The 15,642-nt window shown below is 35.9% G+C and overlaps 1 protein-coding gene across 1 annotated transcript in view; it reads left to right on the top strand.

The window, feature by feature from the left end:
* Window positions 1–15,642, top strand: part of MINDY4 (MINDY lysine 48 deubiquitinase 4) — a gene marked incomplete at its 5' end in the record, with an annotated part of 80,298 nt that overhangs the window by 20,773 nt on the left and 43,883 nt on the right. The window contains 6 exons of the mRNA XM_084306846.1: window positions 4,284–4,342; window positions 4,735–4,850; window positions 5,973–6,089; window positions 8,960–9,048; window positions 13,885–13,986; window positions 15,005–15,068. Coding sequence (XP_084162972.1) covers window positions 4,284–4,342; window positions 4,735–4,850; window positions 5,973–6,089; window positions 8,960–9,048; window positions 13,885–13,986; window positions 15,005–15,068 — 547 coding nt within the window. The remainder of the gene's footprint in view (window positions 1–4,283; window positions 4,343–4,734; window positions 4,851–5,972; window positions 6,090–8,959; window positions 9,049–13,884; window positions 13,987–15,004; window positions 15,069–15,642) is intronic.

The raw sequence follows: 15,642 nt of genomic DNA, 5'->3' as shown, positions 1-15,642 counted from the left end.
CCAGAAGTTAATAGTGTTACAAAAAGTGGTGCCAGGTGAGCTATATATGAATTTTGCCATAGTCAACTGAATTTTCATTTATAGGTCTTTTCAGATGAAAGACTACTCAGAAGTACTTGGGACCATAATGAATGAAGAATGCTAACTTAATGTAGGGAATGATATATATATATATGCATATATAGGGCCATTTGAAATTCTAAGTTATCCAGGACATCTAATGAAGCTAGCAGATGTGATACAGTACCTAGAGGAGGCCCAACTCCTTCTGAAGCAGCAGTTGAGGCTGGGTGGGATGGCGTACCTAGATTTAAGGACTTCTTAAGTGTCTCCTCCTGTTTTGTTTCAGAAAGAACTCGGGTATCAAGGCCGTAGGGTACTGGTTGAGGACAGCGAGGCTTTTTGTTACTTGTAGCTAAATAGGATTTGTAAATTCATGAGCAGTGTTCCTGATCACCCTGTTACCATTCATTAGACACATGTACCCACCTGAGGGCTTCCAGCCATAACCCCAGTCAGCATTTCACGTTGCTCTCACCTCAGTCAACTCCTCATGCTCAACATCTCTGCTTCCCACAGCTTGCTATCCCACAGCTCCCCTTCCCATATCCATGCTAAATAGCTACTTGATGTGATACCCTCCTCAGACCTGGCATTCGTAAGTTAGTCTGCATCCCTTCTGCCAAGCTTCTTTCCTACTCCTCCCGCACCTTTGCTTCAGTGAGAGGAGGCAAGATGACATGGGACAGAAAGGATCAGCAAAGTGTGGTGGAACAGGGAGGAATATTGGAAGCAGAAACTGGAGACAAGGTTGTGGGATAGGGGCAGGCAATGGACATCCTGTGGGCACAGACTATGCCCAAAGAAATATGATCCAGGTGTAATGTATGACCTAAAATCATTCCAGGTTCTTCTCTCTTGCCCAAGACAAAAGGAAGGTCTTGTGGAAAAAGTGGTGACTGAGACTCAGAAATCACCATTTCCTGATTGTTTTTGTCTGAGACCAGTCGGGTTGGTTTTAGCTCAGATTGTGACACTCAAATGTACATAGCCACATGTAGGTATCTGCATGAAAGTCCAAGTGTCTATGTTCCCAGAAGTAGGCACCCACATTTAGTTGCCTAAAGGGATTTCCAAGCTCTTGACCCGAGCCCTCTGACTACTGACTAGGTCGTCATCAATTTCCATGGAAGCTTTGACACCCAAGTGTGTAGGCAAATAAATTTAGGGTTCTTAATTTGCAAATTGAATCCCATACCCCTTATAATGCTGTGAAAGTCACTCAGAGCTAAACACCAACTGTCTGTTTTAAGTACCTAACAGGTATGACATGATGTCTCCCTATTAACTACTTAATGTGACAGAGTTTAATTCTGGAGAAAGATACATGAGTCGCTTATGGCTCTTTTCAACTATGACAGAATAATTATAGCAACACCTAGGCAGGTGATTTGAAAATCATCCCTTCAAATTAATCAACCTAAGTTTTTCCATGTATGAAGTGGGAAATCTATGCTTTATATCTCACTATGTGGCTTAGTTTATTGTTGGTGAGGAGCTCAGTACACTAATGGTGGCAATAAAAATGAAAGAGAGGTGAAGGGTAAGTGAATGTAAAGATGCACAGGAGAAACAACAACAGCAAAAGGTAGATCCTGTCCTTGCATTTGTGATTGCCAGAGCAACATTTTCACTTCTTTGCAATACACCTGTCCATGTTGGCTAAATTTGCATTTAAATCCTGGCCTTTCTACGTAGCAAAGAGCAGTAAAAAATAAATAAAGGATGAGCAACTTCTCTAATAAGTCATGGTCTTCCTTAACAATAATGGTGTTACAGTAGGAAAGCCGTTCCTGATATAAAAAGAGGAGTAACTACGCCTTGCTTTGCCTCCTTTTATATTGAAACTCTATAGATACAACTGCACTGCTAAATGAAATAGATCTAGGAACAGTTTTCGTGAATCTTCTAATTGAATCCTGGTTTTGTTCACATTATGCAGCATTTAGCTTTAGATCCCTTACAGGTCTCCTGTTGTTGCTGTAAAATATAATTTTGTTTCCAGTTTGTGGGTTGTTGTTGGTTTTATTGTTGTTCTTGTTGAAGAGGGGTTATTCAAGATCTGAAATAATATCAACTACTTGATGCATCCTCTGTAAAAGTATGCATCCTCTGGGATGAAAATGAGGGGCATGCGACCTGTATTGGTGCATGGTCTGATGGCATCGTGGGATATTTGAGATCTCAGAGCCTCCTGGAATAGTTTTGGTGGACCAAAGAGGGAGCCAGACCTGCTGTGTATTGCCTCTTGAAAATGAGAGTGCTCTTCTGTGAGCTATGTTTAGGCATTGCTTGGAAGAATACTGATTGATGTGGGTCAGACCCATGTTAGGAAACGTGGTAATTAAAAACAGTATGGATTAGTACAGGTCAGTGCTAAATCCTGTGCCCTCTGGACCTGGTTAGGCAGCTGTAAACAGTAGTGCTGCATTCTTGAGTGCTAAGAGATCTGTTTTTGCAAAACTAGACCCAAATGAGTTGACCTAAGAGGAAGCACGTTATTCTCTGGGAAGCATGAGATAATAGTTTTCAGTCTCAGACAAAACAAAAATTTAGATTCTGCTTGTTCTGCTTGTGCAGTTCAGTGACATTGGTACTTGGCTGAAAGCATTTTGTTTGCAAATGCAGTGTCATTGAGACCCCTCTCCTGACCAGGAGAGATGAAAATAATAGTGAGTAACTAGCAGAAAGAAATCTGAGCAGAAATCCAGCATTAGAAAAAAAAACAAGGGGAGTTCTGTTTGTATTTTAAGATATATCAGAGACAACTTTATTAAACCCTATAACACAACAAAAGTACTATTTTGTTCCGTAGGATTTCAGTACTACTTATAGCACTGTACAAATTTGCTCTCAATTCTCTCATTTATGCTAATCTGTTGGGCATCTGATTTCTTTTTACCTTGAATCCCTAGTAATGTGGTGATTCATTTATTTTCACTTTTGTTAATCGTGTCCATGCAAATTTCATTGTATAAATCCTTTAACTTGTTTATAGAGAAAGAGATTTTTATTTTTATATAGTATCAAAGACTGTGAGAATAGTACTATTTAAACCACTTAAAAAAAAGTGGTTTTAAACTAGAAAAGTCATGAGTGTGATATGTGTGTGTTCTGTTTTCATTCATCTTTCACACACTGTAAAAGGAAATTAATTAATGGAAAGTATGTGATATGACAGCAGTTGTTGCTATAATAATATCATGCGTACAAGGAATGTTGCTGAGGAAATTATTCCATACTATTTTTGAAAGGACTGTCATTGCAAGACTTTTTTTTCCAAAGCAAAGACCAATGATACAGTATTGCTCCATTTTTTTTTTTTTTTTTTACAACCATTTGAAACTTTTTCTCAGTTCTGAATTCATTTTGGTTTGAATTCCACAGGAGGAGAAAATCCATCCTACCTCTGAAAATCTAACTTTCTATTTAAGTTCTGGCTTCACAGCCAAGTTGAAGTTCTTAGTTCTTTTAGTAGTTGTTTATATCATTTTTTAACTTGTCATTTATGTAGTAGACAAACCACAAGGTTAGTTGAATAACTGTTGCCTATCAGCAGATAAAAAATTATCCTGGTAAAGGAAGATAATCTAACACTGATTCCCACTTACATTATTTGGATATTTAAAGTAGTTTAATAACTAGCTTGAACCTCATTCTGGTTCCCGTTAGAGATGCAAATTTTATTTATGCACAGATCTTTTGAACTCAGAGGCGGTCCCACATACATTAATATCTTCATGAAATTCAGGGCAGTATAGAATCTGCCCATTTATGAGCTGGCAGGATCTGACCAATACTGAAATCACACAAATGAAATTAAATCAGTGTTGAAATAGGACTGAAATCCTTAATCAATTGCATTGTGTTGTGCTGTGCTGGCTGCCTTTCTGAACTCCTGAAGTTCAGCTTTCTTCCATTGAAAATGTTTTTGCTCTAAGATCATTTATTTATACAAAAATGTTAGTGAGACTGAGCTCTTTTGTACAGAACACTTTAAAACCTAAGGTAAAAACCCATTAATAAATTTTTATTTATTTGCATCTTTTACTACCTCTCTCTCTCTCTTCCTATGTGTCTATACGTGTGGATATATATATATGTAAAACTTAACTTTGTATTTTTGTGTAGCTATATGACCTTGTTTATCCAGAACACTTTTCATATTAAAGGGAACACTTACTTTTTTTTTTTTTTTTTTTTTTTTGTTAATTTTAATGTAGGAAGTCTCCAACACCTACTTGGAATAAAGAAGACCAGACAAAAGATGTCCTAGAATTAGGTAAGGTACATCAAGCTTCATTTTGACTTTCATCCTATTCTTTAGAGCAGATGTAGCCAGAAGTGCTTCTTTTGTAATTCTTATTTGATTCAGAGTAATTACATTTGCTATTAACTTATTGGGTTAATTAACTTCTTCCTAAGACTGTGTAAAGAAGTCATTAAGAATTAGTCAAACAAAAGGTGGCTTATGTATTTTTATCTGTCTTTTCTGTTTAAATCTATACTTTCTCTTTTCTAAAAACAGATGACAGGAAGTGTTAATTGTCATTTTGATAACCCCCTGACCCAAAGCCTTACTGGGGAAACAGACATGAAGTTTTTCATCCAACTTATTACATGGTATTTTTTTGTTGTTATTGTTTGTTTGTTGTTTTTTTTTTTTACTTTCAGTTGATGTTGAGGATGAAGCAACAACTGGAGAAGTCAGTAAGAACCTGAATCTTTCAACACTGCATATGCTTCAAGAAGTATCAGTATCAAAGGCAATTGATATCTCGCTTGCAAAAGTAAGACTAACTGACGGTATATAGAAATAGATGTGTGAAAACATTATTTCTGCTAAGTTAGTCAAAGCTGCAATGGATTAATGTGTGTTATGTGCTTGTGTGTGATTTAATATGTGCTATATTCACTCTTGAGTACAGTCCTTATGTGGTATTCAGATGTAGTAATGTAAAAAGTAATGTAGGGATGCCTAACAAAAATTCAGAAAAATACTAGAAGAGCATGTGAGAATGTATCAGCTGCTGGAACCATGGAAAACAGCTTTCACTATAGAAGTGTGTATTATTGTATTAATGCCGCTAGTCACCTAGTCAGTTTTACATGTGCTTGTTTACCTGCCTTTTAAATTGACAGTGGTTCATCAGTGTTCCTCCCTAGCTTATCTTCCTTGTTTTGAGCAGTGATGGAAACATTATGTACTTTTAATTTTTTCTCTCCCAGTTCGGACAAAAAAAAAAAAAAAAGATAATGAGGATTTCTTCCAACTCCATTTCTACATCAAAGACATGAGTAACTATGCAAACACCAAGCAGCGAGTTCTTATTTACTCAGTCTTCCTTTAGAATGAATACAATTTCTTTAGTTTAGCTGTTCCTGAATAGTAGTGGTCTGCAGTTGTTCAGGGCCGAGATCTGAATTTGGCATAGGCTGATAAGCTAACAGACATAGAGCAATCAAACCTTTGAATAACATTTGTCTCATACCAACAACTTTGACGAGCCAAATAGTCTGCCTTTTCTCCATACAGTGCCCAGCAGGCTCCTTTTCTCCCTAACGTAAACCGTTAGTAACCCTTGCTTTTCTAGCTGTTTACTTTAAGACATTATTCTGTAATGCTTTCATGGGAAACTGCCCAGACAATCTGCATAAACAGTTTCCTAATGCTGAGCAACACATAGCATTATGAGTTGAAGTAATATTGCAGGAAAAGGAAAAAATTACTCTGTTTCATTTGAGAGTTGCTATTTACGGTTAAGTATAAAACAGAAAAGGGTGGCTATAGTGAGTTAGTCATTACCCCGCCACACTCCTTTCTTTTCTACAAACTACTGCAGGAAAACATAAGCGTGTTTCGGACTTATTTTTAAAATGAGAACTTTTTCTTTCTTTTCTTTTTTTAATAGGAATTAAAAAATCTTTTGTTTGGCTCCAGTCTTTGTTGCTTCAGTGAAGAATGGAAAATACAGAGTTTTACATTTAATAACATACCTCAGTTAAAATATGGCATTGTGCAAAAAAAGGTAACGTAAATGGCTTCCTTAAAAGAAAAAAAAAAAAAAGTGATCTTTGCTTTTTACAACAAGTTTACAGAGACTGTGTGTTTCAGCAGTGAAAAAAAAAAAGTCTTTCAGAGTCTTCTCTTTTTTACTATTGCTGCTTATTATTGCTTTTACTATTGCTGATGATGTCACCTTGTCAGGTCATGTTAGGAGACTTGAGAAGGAGAGAATATTTCTGAGGGAAATGTAAAGTAGCTACAGAAAGTGGTACTAAAGGGTGCGGTGTGTTGGGGGGCTTATTTGTACAGAGGAAGACAAGCCACTTCAGCTGAGAGCTAGTGAAGGTACAAGAATAAAAGGAGATATATCAAGATAAAGTCAGGGTGGAGATTAAGGGAAAAAGGAATTGTGGGGGAAAGTTTAACATGTTTTAAAAGGGATCTTACCCTGTGCAGGCAGCTGATCAGCCTGGATTCTAATTTGACTGATATATAGGGACAGACCAGGGACCTCATGCAAGGGATGTGATGTGTAGCTGCCTCCATGTGCAGATCCCATAGAAAAATGCATCCTCCTGATTTACAGCTTAACGCTTATGCCCCTCCCTGCCCTGAGACTATTCACATGCTCCTGTGATACCCATGCACAGGTTCTCTTAAGAGCAAGGATCTGAGATCTTCAGTACAAAGGAGACATGGGAAGGAGTAAACTCCTCATTACAAAACATTCATCAGGCTTCTGATGCAGAAAATCTTCAAATAGCCTGAGAGGAACTATGATGTACTACTACTATAAAGAATTGAGAGGAAGAGAGGATCTGGGGCAAGGACAAGAGCTAATAAACATAATTTAGATGTTTAATGAATTTATGTAGTCTAGTGAAGCATTTCATTAGGCTGATGATCTTAGAAGATAACTGTTTATGTTTAAATAAAACCTAGTGAAAAAAAAAAAAAAGGATATTAAATGTTAAGTTAAACTCCAAAAGGAACTACGACAGTAATACTGCTCTGGTAAATAGTAAATGGGAAAAAAAGAATGTTCTGCATAAATGTGTTTATTTCAGATAGTGAATATATTCCTCCTCACTTCCAAAATTCATTTCAGCTGAAAGATTTTTTTAATTCTATCCTTACATTAGGTTTTTGTGGTTCTATAAGAACATATATAGAATGTTTCCTGTATTTTTTATTTTTTATTATTACTATTATTAATTTGGACTGAGAGGCTTTTTGGTGGGCTGAAGTAAACCTTGCTTTTTCCTTAATATATTTCAGAAAATTCGCTCATTAGATATGTAGATAACTATAGAGAAATAGTATATGTATAATATAAATGAGAAAATAGAAGGTATCAATATCTAATTTATTTTTGGATTATAGGACCTTTGTTATGTGATTGTGTCATGACAACATGCTCAATGTAGCCCTTATTGAGTGGGGGGCTTGAACTGTATGACCTCTTGAGGTCCCTGCCAAGCTCAACCAGCCTGTGATTCTGTGCTCTACGCAGGAAATCACGGGGAAAGCAGTGTGATCCTGGGTCATGTTATGGACAGTAACAGCAGCATAGATTTGACACGGGCTGAAATCTGAGCATAAACTTTCCAGAGAATCTTCTGGGTGTTCTGTGCTTTCTTATCCTCATTATTTATCTTACTTCACCTTGGCAGACAAAGCTAGCATCAGTATGTCAGCTTCTATGTGATGTCATTTTAGGGCGGCCCTGAGTTTAAGTAATAGACTTTAATGTCAAGAATGAACCCATTTGTGGGAATGGTAGCATGTGCTGACAGACACATGGGAGAGCTTCTGTAGGATTTATTATGTTGATTCTGTTAAGTTGCAGTGACTGACAGCACTACCAATGTGGTAAATGTGGTGTTGTGGTATCCATGATGTTAGTCTTATGACCTGCTGAGCCTGCTCCATCTGCACATAGGTGTTCCAGACAAATGATGACTTTTCTGTGTCTCCTCAACAAACTACTGGAACAAATAATAGAATAGAGGGTGGCTGGGAGACAACTGAGTGACAAAGGAAGGAGAGTTGTGTTGGATGATGTACCCTAGGTGAGAAGAGGACATACCATTTCCTTCTCAGGTCAACTTGTGCTGCTGCCCTTGCCATACAGTTAACATATAGGAACAGGTCTCAGTCATTCAGTGGAATAAGATAAGCTGGGTGGCAGGGAATATGAAAGGAGAAGGAGATGCATTGCTACACCATTCCACAGTCTGTCACAATGGCCATTAATCAGTTTTCCATAACGTTTCATGTTAAAATTGTATGTCTTGGTATTGTGATTTTTCCAACATTGATTTTTTGAAGGTACAAATTCTTTCATTTTCTTCCTCTTCTGCAGTGAGACAGCTTCCCAGTGCAAAGGACTATACATAAAACTGAAATGTTTGTTTAGTGATGGAAGTGGGAATTTGAGGGGAGGCATGGACCTCAGAGGAGTTTAAAGGGAAAGGCTTAATTTCACCCTTCAGAAAACAGTCAGATTGTGGTTTTTGTTTTGTTTTTTAACTAAAAGTGAAGGTAGTTTTTGGCTCAATAGGAATCAGGAGATCTTTTGTTTGCTTGCATGATCACAGAACAGACTTAAAAACACAAAAATTTCCTTTGATATTATAGATATCAGTGTGGCATGTTCTAGTTATTTTCAGGAAAAATAGATGGGAAACACAATACCAGTTAGTAATACTGATTTTCAGTGGCTTGCAAAAAAACAGAGAGCAACAGAGAGCATTGCAAAGTCATGGATAGGAAGAGGGATGAAAGGATGGATTAAACCTGAATGCAAACACATGGCTTGCAAAATAGTTTTCTCTAGCATCAAACAGTGCAAAGTGTTTTGCTCATGAAGTGTCCTACTATTTCCCTCAGGGTGGCCCATGTGGAGTGCTGGCAGCAGTTCAAGCATGTGTCCTACAGCAGCTTATCTTTGGAGACAGTAACAGGAATAAAGATGCTCGGTAAGTCAATTGATAATAGAAGGCTTTTCTGTACAGAAGCGAAAAAAAGTTTTTCTGTGATGCAACCACCCAGGAACCTTTTTGAATTTGAACTTATTGAGCTTTTCTTTGTCTCTGAGAGAGAATTAAGGTAGCTTGTGAATTTTGCATTTACTTCTCTTTTAACTGTAGAAATTTAAAGGTTTGTGTTTTATTTTTGAAATTACCAACAGCTTGAATTGTGGACAATTAAAATTATTTAACTTTGAGATTCCATAGAGATGTGATTTCAATGGAAATGTAATCAAGATTTGAAAGACCATGAAATTCATGCAATTTTTGACACCAAGAATCTCAATAAGGATCAAATTTAAAAGTTTGATTATTTTTTTTTGTTGTTGTTCCTTACAGCTGTGTTTTGTCTTTCACAGTAAAACACTTAACAGAATTTAAATTCTGTATGAGTTTTCCATTTACTTTGTAGAAATAATTTTAAGTAATGTTAGCATTAAGGAAAATTGCTTATACTGCTATTCTGACAATATTCCTACATTTGTCACTTTGCTACGCAAGCAGAACTTATTCAATGGAAAGTTGGAGAATAGTAAAAAATTACTTTATGAACAGGCCTGCTGTGTTTGCCTTTTTGTTTGTTTGTTTGTTTGTTGTTTTGCAGTAAACAATTAAGTCCATTAAGAAACAGAAAAAAATAAATAAATCACAAACCGTTCCTGCGCTTTACAGGTACAGTTTGTTCATTATGAATAACAGTATTTTACTGGTTTACATTGCCACTACCTCCTGTTCTTTGTGGGTGACACAGTGACAGTGATTTAGTCAGCAGAAAAACTTTTGTGATGATATTTCACTTGGACTTCATAAAGCAACCTTGGAATGTAAAAGGTTCCTTCATATGTAAAAATTTGGCCTTGAATGCCCACCTTTTCTGATTGGAACTATTTTGGAAAGTTAATAGGGTCTCTGTTGACTTTTCTTTACTTTTAGGTGTCTGACACTTGATGTAAATTAATTGCTTGGGCTGTTTTTATCAGTAGTGGAAATCATTATCTGTTTTAGCACTAAGGATGAGAGGTGACAATTAATCGAAAGATTACCAGGGCCTAAGAGGCCTGCACAGGTGCACAAGTCCAGAAGTCATAGTTGGTAGGCAGTCCTGAAATGAGATGCCTCAATGTAAGGCATTAGAAACATTGAGAATCAGGCTCAAAATCTAAATAAAATATTGAAAGTTTTACAATGTCTGCTACTGTTGTTGTTGCTAGGTATTAGCAACACTGACTGCTTGTGGACCTCAAGAAAAGGGTCCAAGCGAATGAGATGCTATGAATTCCTCACTTCAAAATTAGCTGTTCTTTAAAGTCACTTCCGGATAATTAGAATAGACTGATAAAGAGATGGGTTCAGTGCTATGAAACATATTCAGAGTGTAATAACGTGTTAATTCTATAATATTATGTAGTTTAGTTCCTCTTCCTTTTTCTATTCGGTACTTTCAGAACATCACATCTGTCTGTAATCCACCTACATAGCCTACATTTAAGAGCAGATGTTTAAAATTAACTAACAATGCTTACAAAATATCTTAAAAGTCATGACAATAGTTTGAGAATTTTCTCAAGAATTCAGTCAATGAGTATTTGCACATTTATTTTTATTTATTTATTTATTTATTTATTTATTTATGGGAATACAGAGATCATTCATTTGAGATATAGAGGAATAAAGTTATTAACAGTACAGGGAGAAACTATTCGAACTTTGCAAATATTTTCCAACTAGTAATATATCAACTCAGAAATAACCTGCTGATTGGTGCAAAAATTAGCTAGCAGTACAACAATTATTCTAACTCAGATTATAATGATGATAGATTTTTCAAGGCAGAAAATCAATACACGTTTAGATATTATGACCAAGAATCTCCACAGAAGTAGACAGCCTTTGATTATCTGCTCTTTGAGCCCCTTGAGTCTCAAATCACCCTTTAGTAACACCCTTAAAGCTGTTAACTTTTTACTCTTTCATCATGATGAAGTAATGGTAAATGTCATGGAAACATGTAGCACCCAAATAAGTGGGTTGAGGCCAGATTGCTTAACCTATAAGTGCCCCAGCTCATGCCAGCTACTACCTATCCTGTGTACTTGGGAGTATTTGCCTCTCCTTTTTCTCTCCTCCAATTATGCACATGATTTTAAAGTATTTTGTTTTTACATATTTTGTATATGAAAAATGCTGCTAAAGTATGCCAAAAGTCTCCAAGGAATTTCAGGTGAGCAGCTGAGCTCTTTGTCTTGATGCACAGAAATGCTGAAAGGCTTCAGGCTCCTAAAAATGAAGAGCAAGATGGACTGTTTTATTCACAAGATAAGCATATTTTTCTTATGATGTGTTTGCCATGGGCAGAAACTCTTAGTCAAGAAGAAGGAAAGGGGAGTCCCAGAGCTTGAAATTAGAGGATTAGTATTCCTATTTAATTCTAACCTAAATTTTCAAAGTGTTAGACACTTCACAATAAGTGTTTGACTTCAGACTTCTTGACAGTTCTAGAAATAATTATCATGTATCCTTCTTATTCTACTACCTCTTCAGACAAATAAATTAATTGCTATGCATCCCAATTTCAATGTCTGTGTTAGAACACAGGCAGAGATAAGAAAAAACTGTGATTTATTTTTTATCTTGTACTTGAAAACTGTCACCTATTATTTCCCATATCTCACATCCTTCAGAAAGGAAACATTTTCTAAATGCATATTATATTCAAGACAGACATTGGAATTGAAAGGGTGTTTAATTTTTTTGATCTTTGGTGTTTCTTGTTTGGTCTTTCAGTTATTAGATCTTTTACTCAAATGCTGGGAACAGGTTTTGATATCATCTCCCATGACTGATAATATCTGAATTTCAAAGACTGCCATTCCTGAAACCAGTAGAGAAAAATTCAGTTTTGTGTTTTACAGGGAGATGGATCTGTAGTCTACTTCATGCAATATATAAAGGCTCATATAAGTTGGGTTTTATTCTCCGATGTGCTACTTTTCTGCTAGTTTTCTGAGTTTTGGTTTCAAAGTTGTTTATTTCTCAATTCACAACTTGGAATTTAGAATAACAGGAGGTACTGGAAGACTTCACAAAATGCAATTTGTAGGAAATGTGGTGCTGGCATCATTGCTTACGTGTCTGGGATCAACATACAACTAAGCCTTCAATAGTTTTGCACATCATTGTGTATGTTCCAAGCCAAGCACGTAAATGAATCAGAATCAGTGGGACTCCACAGACCAGTACTGGGTCAGTTATGATAATATTTTAGGTCACCACTTTGGAATCTTACTTACCTTATTTAAAAAATGTAAAGAACAATGTTTACTGCAAAAGGTATTTTAGTTAAAGTTTATTGCTAAGTAGGAACATTATGGTGTAGATTTGAAAATAAGTTAAGAAATCAAAGCTTAAAAAATAAATTAATTATGAAGACCCTCATAAACTAGAAATTATGTATGAATGTGTAAAACAATCCTAAAACAGAATATTCAAACATTTTTATAATGGATTTAATGATGTACTAACTTATCTTGTCCATTTTTTTGCATGTCCAGTATTGTTCCCTAAAGTACATGTAACTGTATTTTTGCCTAACCAGCTATAAATATGTATTCTGAAAGAGCCGTTACTATTTCTTTTAGTAGATTAGTTTTCGGTATATGATTATAGATCTGCGTATGAACAGTGCCAGTTGTTGTTCATACTTCATTTAGTCCTTTGTTAACTTCGATCCATTGAGCTTAATTATAATATTTTTTAAAATTATTTTTTAATTATTATTCACTACTTGTACATCTGGTACCATTTTTAGTATTAGTCTTCTACAAGTTTAGATTGTGTGTGTCACATCTAATATTCACCTGTATTAAAGGATTATTGTCATAGAACATATAGACCAGCAAGCTTTCATTTCCTTGGCTTAAATACCCATAGCAGCAGTCTAACGATCACTGTGAGTCACATGAACTCAATCAGATCCCCCAAATGCAACAGATTGCTGTTAACTCTTGACCTAGATGAATTACATTTCCCTCAAATTCTCATTTTGCTTCTGACTGCAGAAGAGACCTACCCACTGTGCCCAGAGTTTGTTTTACTGGAAATCTAAGCAGAAAATTCTAGATACAGCTCTATTTACTGTATGTAATTATTTTCAATGAGATCCAAGGTACCTTCTTAGAATGTACCTTCTTCTCTAGAATGAGATTTAAGGTGGTTCACTCCAAGGAATGATTCCAGAAAGACCACATTCCATTGGCCACTTCAGTTATAACTCCCCACTTAGAGCAATTTAGATACAGAACAGCAGCGCCAAGCCCTCCTATCGCCTGTTCAGTCCAGTATTGAGAAGTCTTCAGGCCGTGTGCACAGTAAATGCTCTCATAGTGTCTCATTCAGATGTGTAAACCTCAAAGAAAATTTGGATTCAACTGTGTCATACACCTGGTGTATTTTTCCAGTAACCATAGTGGCTTGCTGTTCAACTGAAATGATTTTTTGAACTGGCCTTCAGAGTTGTCTAACTCTTTTTCTTGACTGTAGAAGCAATTGAGATTCATAAATGATAATTTTCTGAGTTTGCGTGCTGGAGCCTTACAACACCTAAATAATCTCTTTATTAAAAAAAAAAAAAAGTGTGTTTTTTTGTTTATTATTTTTTTTCTTATATCAATTGTTAAAAACTGCTATGAATCTGTGCATACTTTAACTGGGGCACGTTGCTGTCTAATAAGTAAACTTCTCAGTACACACTGATAATCTCTGTATCTTGCATTTCCTGGACCACAGCTGTCTTCAGCCTTCAGAAGTGCACAGGACCAAATGCCTCACCATGGCTCTTGCAGACATACTGTGGCGTGCAGGAGGCAATGAAAAAGCAGTTGTGGCACTGTAAGTAGGAGAATGCACAACACTGCTATAATTGTGTCTGTTATACAGTCTGTTATACATATACATAGTGCACAAATGGAACTTCCTTAAGATGTATTTATATAGTCTAAAATGGCTTAGGGAGAAAAGGAAAATGCCATTTCTTCTGTCCCAGTAACTGGGACATCACCAAACTCTCTGAAATTGCTGTAAAATATCCTTGTGGATTTCATCAAGGCTAGAATTCCTGCAAAATCTCTACCAAGAGTTATTGATCCAGAAGCAAAAATTTACTCCTGCAGGTTTATACTGCAGGATATTCTATTATGGCTGGAATTAATTTCATTTTCCTGCAGCTGCCTAAGTTGCTTAGTTAATGATAAGCAATTAGGCTGTTTGTAGACAGTACATCTAGCTTTTTGCTAGCTAGCTTTGACTGTACCGAATCCTACACTATATTTTTAACTGAGCTAGGTTTTGCAAGAAGAAATTATTTCTTTTATTAGCTCAACTAAGATAGCTGAAAAATAACTTACAAGCTTCTGGACCCAGAAGTTCTTCTTCAAACCTAAAATAGAAGCAACAAATTCAAAGATATTTCCAATGATATTTTGAATGTTTTCCGTTTATAAAATATTTCCTCTGTGATGATATTGTACATCTGTTCTGTTGCTTCTGTTTTTATGTCATTTCTCTCATATTCTTCTGCAATAAAAACTAACTGTCTTTAACATCTTAAACCTACGTTTATCCTCCTTCTCTATAGAGAAACTTGTAATTCATATTAGATAGACTGAGAGAACACAGCTAAAGTAAATGTTTTATTGATAAATGTGTTGAATACCTAACATTAGCTTATTATGCAAGAGGTTGTCTGTTTGCTTGCTTGCTTGCTTGTTTGTTTGCTTTAAGTAATTTAAATAATAATAGTACAAAATCTTTGGTTCATCATTCAGTTCATATACAATGTTGATATCTCTTTAATGTGATTGTGGTCCTTTTAACATGAGCTTTGGTTTTGTTTGAATATCCTATTTAGGCCATCAGGAAGACAGCAGTTCACTCCCATAGGAAAATACAAGGCAGATGGAATCTTAGAAACTGTAAGGCTCTGTGTAACTTGCAGTAACATTTTCCGTATATCCTTTTTGTAGCTTTTCTTATTTTAGCACAATGAAATTGATTTCCATATATCCTATGTTTCTCTTAAGTGTTTTTAAGCCTTTTAATGTCACATTATTTACTTGGCATCCAAAAACCAATAGGAAATAACAAAATCCAATAGTCTTTCTGGCTCTGAAGTGTCCCACTGCCTGTGGGCAATTGGACTTTGTGAAGTCCTTTTTGTTCCATCTACCTTTCAGGCTTATAAACTGTGCCTTCTTTTCTTGGTATGCAGTAAAAAATGAAAGCAGATCCTTTAAAGTCAACTAGTGCAACCGTGAGCAGCAAAAAGCAGTATTTTATTGTGTTTTATGTAGAATTCTTTGCCTTCCCCCCCAGTATCTTCACATAGCAAAATACTTTCCAGTTGTGCCTTTATTTCTATATGAAGCCCTCAAATGGCTTTGCAAATATTGATGCCGTAAGCCAGACTTCAGTGGTTTAAGGAAATATTACTGGCCTCCCAAATGGAGGAATGAACATGTCAACAACTTTTCAGAACTAGACATTTTT

Source organism: Netta rufina (genome assembly GCF_964035555.1).
Source record: "Netta rufina genome assembly, chromosome: 2".
In the NCBI taxonomy this organism is placed as follows: domain Eukaryota; kingdom Metazoa; phylum Chordata; class Aves; order Anseriformes; family Anatidae; genus Netta; species Netta rufina.
This window is presented reverse-complemented; position numbering and strand designations above follow the sequence as displayed.